Source organism: Dreissena polymorpha, chromosome 12 (genome assembly GCF_020536995.1).
Source record: "Dreissena polymorpha isolate Duluth1 chromosome 12, UMN_Dpol_1.0, whole genome shotgun sequence".
NCBI lineage: Eukaryota > Metazoa > Mollusca > Bivalvia > Myida > Dreissenidae > Dreissena > Dreissena polymorpha.
Genome location: NC_068366.1, coordinates 49,369,255 through 49,375,254, shown reverse-complemented (window position 1 = coordinate 49,375,254; position 6,000 = coordinate 49,369,255). Strand labels below are relative to the sequence as shown.

The window sequence follows — 6,000 nt, the reverse complement described above, 5'->3', positions numbered from 1 at the left end:
CCTTGACCTTTGACCTAGTGACCTCAAAATCAATAGGGGTCATCTGCAAGTCATGATCAATGTACCTATGAAGTTTCATGATCCTAGGCACAAGCGTTCTTGATTTATCGTCTGACAACCACCTGGTGGACGGACAGACCGACCGACCGACCGACATGAGCAAAGCAATATACCCCCTCTTCTTCGAAGGGGGGCATAATTAAATTATTTCACATCATATTTTAATAAGATAAAACAATGTGCATGCACATAAGTTGGGGATTGTTTCTGTATCATATTTACCAAACATACATTTGTTACTATAAAAGGAAACAAGAGCACCGCATAGCGGGTGCCAACTCTCGTCTGTGGGTGCAGTTTTGAAGTTTTATATTAGAGGTCACAGTGACTTTGACCTTTGACCAAGTGACCCAAAAATGGGTGTGGCGTTTAGAACTCATCAAGGTGCAGCTACATATGAAGTTTCAAAGTTGTGGGTGGAATCACTTTTAGAGCCAATGTTAAGGTTTTAGCACGACACCGACTGCGGACGGCAGTCGCCGGACGACGAGCTGGCTATGACAATATCTCGGGTTTTCTCAGAAAACAGCCGAGCTAAAAAAACAACATACAGAATGTGTTCTTCGTGATGACGAGGAGCGAAAAATAGTTCGCTGACAGCTTTTTCTTGGATGTCATGGATACTTGGTAAACTCGTATCTTCAGGGTACAGATCATCAATATGAACCGATTGCCATACACCACACTGTAAGCCAAATAATCAATGCATTGTCTTATATTATTTATAAGTTAATAAACATATTTGTACCAATATTTCATATTAAAATGTATCATTATATAACATGAAACATATATAATTGTAATTTGTTGTACAAACAACATGTATAGTTGTTAAACTAATAAGGAGACCAAGTGACACTGTTCAAATAAATATACATGCATAATGTGTGTAATTGTTCAAGAACTATGGATATTAGGACTAAAATAGCTTGGCACAGTACTGTTGAAGATGACACATGTACTTTGAGAATCTTATTATAATTTATTTATATGAATTTATATGGACGTTATGTGCAGTTGCTGTGCAATTGTTGTAAAAGTTATTTTGATAGTACAGGTAATTGCGTAAGATGCTTTTCGCACTATGTCTAATTGTTAAAGTAATATTGATCATTTAGCTTTTTGTTAAAAATATTAATGATACTATGTCTAATAGTTATATAAATTGACAGTAAGTAAACGTGTTGAAATAAATGAATGGTACGTGTAATGTATGTGACATTGACACTTCATGTAATTGTTGAAGTAATACACAGTATTGTAAATAATGTTTGAAACCTGGAATCCTGTGAAGCATCCGCCAGCCTTTCTTGGCAGTTGAACAATTATTGCGATGTGAGAAGGAGCCTTCAAGCGATCCCGTTCTTTTTCAAACTCGTCCATCACACAGTACCTTGCACACGCTATCAAGTTAGAGTTCATATCACCAGTATCGCACTGTATAACCAGTAGGCTGGCCTGATTCCGATTGGAAACTAAATGTTGCCTTTAATGGAGAGAACAATACATGCATTACTTTCAATTAACCGACAGATACTCAGAAGTTCTTTACTATGTTCTACTTTCTGTTGATTACATGTTACATTTATGGTCAAGAATTGGTGTTGTTTTCAGCAAACTATGAAATATATAACTGAAAAAAACTAGAGATGTGTTTGTCAGAAACACAATGCCTTTTATTGCGCCGCTTTGAAATAAAATTTCAATATATCATTTGGCAGGTTTAGAAATTAACTCCCTTTTAAAGCTTATTACTTCCCTTGGATTGTATTTTTTTTACTTTTGACCTTGAAGAATGACCTTGACCTTTCATCCCTCAAAATGTGCAGCGCCATGAGATACACATGCATGCCAAATATCAAGTTGCTATCTTCAATATTGCAAGTTATGGCCAATCTTAAAGTTTTGGGACGGACGGACAGACAGTTCAAATGCTATATGCCACCCTACCGGGTGCATAAAAGTATATCCCAAACTCTGGTTAATAATTTAACGTTAACAAATCGCCAGTGCAAATAAATCTAATATAATGCCAATTTCATAAATGAAGTGAGTTCAAATTAATGTATTATATAATAAATTAATATCTTTAAAATAAAAGTACCAACAAATTCATATTTATGGTTTCGCAACCCAGCGACATTAAAGTATGTATTATTATATACATTTTTTTTTATTTTCTGCCTTGAATACACACAGTATACAAACAACATTGAACTACTAACCATAAGCACTATTAGCATTTTGTGTTTCCTTAACATACTAGTAGCAGCAATACTTTTTATTGTAAATACAAATGTCCAGTTGGCTTCACTAAAATGTTAAATGTTATGGAATGAGAAGAATTGTTAACTTTACACAAAATAGTTTGCGATATGAGTTTGTATTTAAAGAAGAATGTATAGAAAAAGTATATATGTCATGAATATTTCACGTATATAGTGTTCTTAGAACGTGTTCACGTCAAGACTGTTTGCTCAAAGTCATATCGCACAAGAGGCTGTTCCATACTCAAAATACTTACGCCACTCGATTACTAAACTGTTGTTCTGTATCAAATGAAGACAATGATAGGATTTCGACGCGTTGAAGAGAGGAGATGGTGTTACTGATCTCTTTTTCGTGGTTTCCAGCCAACAGTTTAGAATGACAAGTTATCTATAAAAAACAAACCAGTATCGTGTGTTTGCACTCAATATTAGGATAGAAATAAAAACTTAAATCAAACAGTTGATACCAATACAAGAATGATGGAAACATGGAATTAATATTTGTTGATTAGTTAATTATTGAAAATCTACTACTCAAGAGTAAAATACTAGAAATCTTTATACCAAGAATAGAACTCATAAAGTGGCCTACATGAATTAAAATTACATCCTTAAAACTCTTAGAAGTGTGCTCTTACTGTACTCTGGACAAAAAAAATACGTATGAAAATAAACTAACGGCAACGACACCGCGCGTATGTGATGCACAGATATTATAGAATGCACTTCACCTACACAAGAATTATGTATCTGTATCTATGAAGTCTAATAAAAATTGGAGCTTTCATAGTCTGATGAGCTTTTATTCTGAAACAAAGTAAGAAAATAAACAAATCGATACAACTCCCGATGTATCATGTGCAGATATTTTTCTAGGCAACCCACTTCCCCTTAATGAGACTATGAAGTTTCATGTTGTACAGAGTAATGTTCACGACAGGCAAAATTGGAATTTCCAACACCGCTGCCTCCCGACACAAGGAACACATATACAACACCTTGAAAGGAACATAAAACTGCGACATGTACCTATGCAAAATAATGAAACGGTCTGTGTTGTTAATGTATTACTGCTTTCATTGACATTAACAATAGCTTGGAAATACAAAGTTTCTTACCTGTGCAAATAGCTGAGGGCATGTAATTTCCTCAATCATATGTTTCAGGTAATCAATAACACTAACATGTGCTTGTTCCTTATTGTAATGTCTCTTAATGTTTTCTCGCTCGGTCTTGTCAAGTTTGTTCTCTCGAAAAATGGCTTCGGGTGTGGCACACCATAGAAGGACCTTCTTTGATTCTTCAAGAACCTTAAAAGGTTGGCGAGAATATACAATAGTAATACACTGGTCTTGCCCATACATCATCAGCTATCAATTAATGTCATGCTAGAGTCGTATCTATGTAATGTTCTGCCAATTTTTCATTACATGTATATTCAAAAACGATGTCAGTCAAATAATTGTGGCCCATCATCTTCTCAAACATTTCGTAGGAACGCTTAACAGATCTTAAAAGTTGGCCAGTACTTAGTACAAATGTGTATGGTACTTACGTCAATGAAAAACTACAAAAGCTACATAACTGTATTATGTACATAAATAATCATGTGTAAGCAGAGATCTACACCCCTGCGACTCTTCTGTGATTATTACATATTATAATTACCTGTTCATCTGACAATAAGTCTGCACTGCCTTCATATTTTGCACAGACATCCATTATGATAGCAGAACAAGTGTCTTCGTGAAATCCAATGAAAACTTCTCCTACTGGCATTTGACGCTTAGAACGACTGCAAATTTAACAATCATTTAACAAATAATACTTAACTTACCTTTTCATATACTTTAACATGTTATGACAATAAGATTTAAAGCATTGATACTTTAAGTAAGTACAATTTAATGATTTAGTTTTGAATGCATGACCCATTCTTCAGTAAAAGATAAACACAAATATGATCAGCACTGACTGTACAGAAGGCAACATTAAACTCATGAAAAGGAGGAAGGGGCAACAACATAAGTGAACAAATAAAGCGCTCTATTACGAAAATAGCGCTATTTTGTTAATGTAGGCAAGCAAGCATTAGTAAATAAGTAACAGCTGTGAAGTTTTTACCTAAACTCTCGTCGATATGTTTTAGGTAAAGATTTGACAAAGTATCTGATTTTATATTTGACCTAGAATTGCGACCTTTACCTCTTACCTAGGTACCTGTTTCTTGCATATGCCACTCAATCGCATTAGTTTTGCATATGATATTTCCGTAATTACCATCATTACTCTAAGTTTTTGGACTTTCTCTTTTTTAGCAAAAATATTTAATTTTCGTGACTCTTAATTTTCGGACTTATGGGTTTTTGTCCATTATTCAAGTCTCTTACTTTTTGGACAGTACATTTTACCGCGCTCTTCTACAACCTTCGGACCTGTTTACGCTTATCTCGTGACACTTCGATCATGGATTTTGTTCAACCGGATTAAAGTAATAAAGCCTGACAGGTGCATGAATGAGGGCAATGGACCATTACAGTCGCGTAATTTAGTAAATAACCATGTATACCGGTAGAAAATAATGGATTCACCCAAAAGCAGTGTCGTCCTATTAAGGAAACATACTTAGTAATGTTTCCAACTTTTACTTTTTTTGTTCTATATCATTTAAGGCAAAAGTAAGCAAAGCTGTGAAGTTGTATTTATTTCTTAAAAGAGAAAAAGAAGAGTTTATCACAAAAAAATACTGTACATTGATTTATTGCATTTATTTCAAAATTAATATACTTTTCGGACAACTTAACTGTTGCCGCTACATTTTCGGACACCTGTAATTTTTTAATACTTTTTGTATCTAAATTTTTTGACACATTTTTTTTTTAAATTATTTAAAGTCTCCGAAAACATAGAGTTATTAAGATACACTAAGATCTCCGACACTTGAACAAAATTATTGTTTTCTTGTCTGAATATTTACATTCAATACATTTTAAAAATATACGGGTGTCCAAAAAGTTAAAGACAAAAACTACAGGTGTTCGACCAATAAGAGATACCAATATGACATAGAGGATCGGATATGGGTATGTAATTTGTATAGCATTAATTGTTTCAAGTAATAATCGCACTTGCTTGTAAAATACAGTGAAGTATAGATAACTTTATATATACATATACATACTTAAAGCAGTTGGGTGAAACCATGGTCTATTACCGGTATACATATGTATTTGCCCAACAACGCAAATAAAATAGTCAATTGCCCTAATGCATTGTCTGGCTGGTTTTATCATCTTAATCCGCTTGTAAAAAAAATCCATTATCGAAGTGTTACCAGATTAAGTGTCACAAGATAAGCGCAACAGGGCAGAATTCTGATAGAATAGCATTGTTTAATAAACTGTCCGAAAATTTAGACTCAACACTTATGGCAAAAAAATTGAGTCACGAAAAATAATTATTTAGGCTAAACACGGGGATACCCGAACAGTTAACAACTTCGAGCTATTACTGTAATCGAAATTCTATCGAACTGCTTCCGATGATTTTATCTTTGGACGTTTTACCTTCAATTTTTCTCGTTACCTTGGGTCTAAGGGCATAAAATCTGGAGCGCGTCAATTGGTTTTATTACACTTTTAAGCGTTGCAAAGTTATTTTGAATCATTCC

At 34.0% G+C, this 6,000-nt stretch overlaps 1 protein-coding gene across 1 annotated transcript in view; it reads right to left on the bottom strand.

Annotated features, from left to right (window-relative positions):
* The window catches only part of LOC127852775 (E3 ubiquitin-protein ligase rnf213-alpha-like), a 147,511-nt gene that overhangs the window by 37,031 nt on the left and 104,480 nt on the right, over nt 1-6,000 (bottom strand). Inside the window, exons 57-61 of the mRNA XM_052386730.1 lie at nt 3,999-4,125; nt 3,449-3,640; nt 2,585-2,718; nt 1,339-1,546; nt 612-745 (exon numbers count right to left, since the gene is read on the bottom strand). Coding sequence (XP_052242690.1) covers nt 612-745; nt 1,339-1,546; nt 2,585-2,718; nt 3,449-3,640; nt 3,999-4,125 — 795 coding nt within the window. The remainder of the gene's footprint in view (nt 1-611; nt 746-1,338; nt 1,547-2,584; nt 2,719-3,448; nt 3,641-3,998; nt 4,126-6,000) is intronic.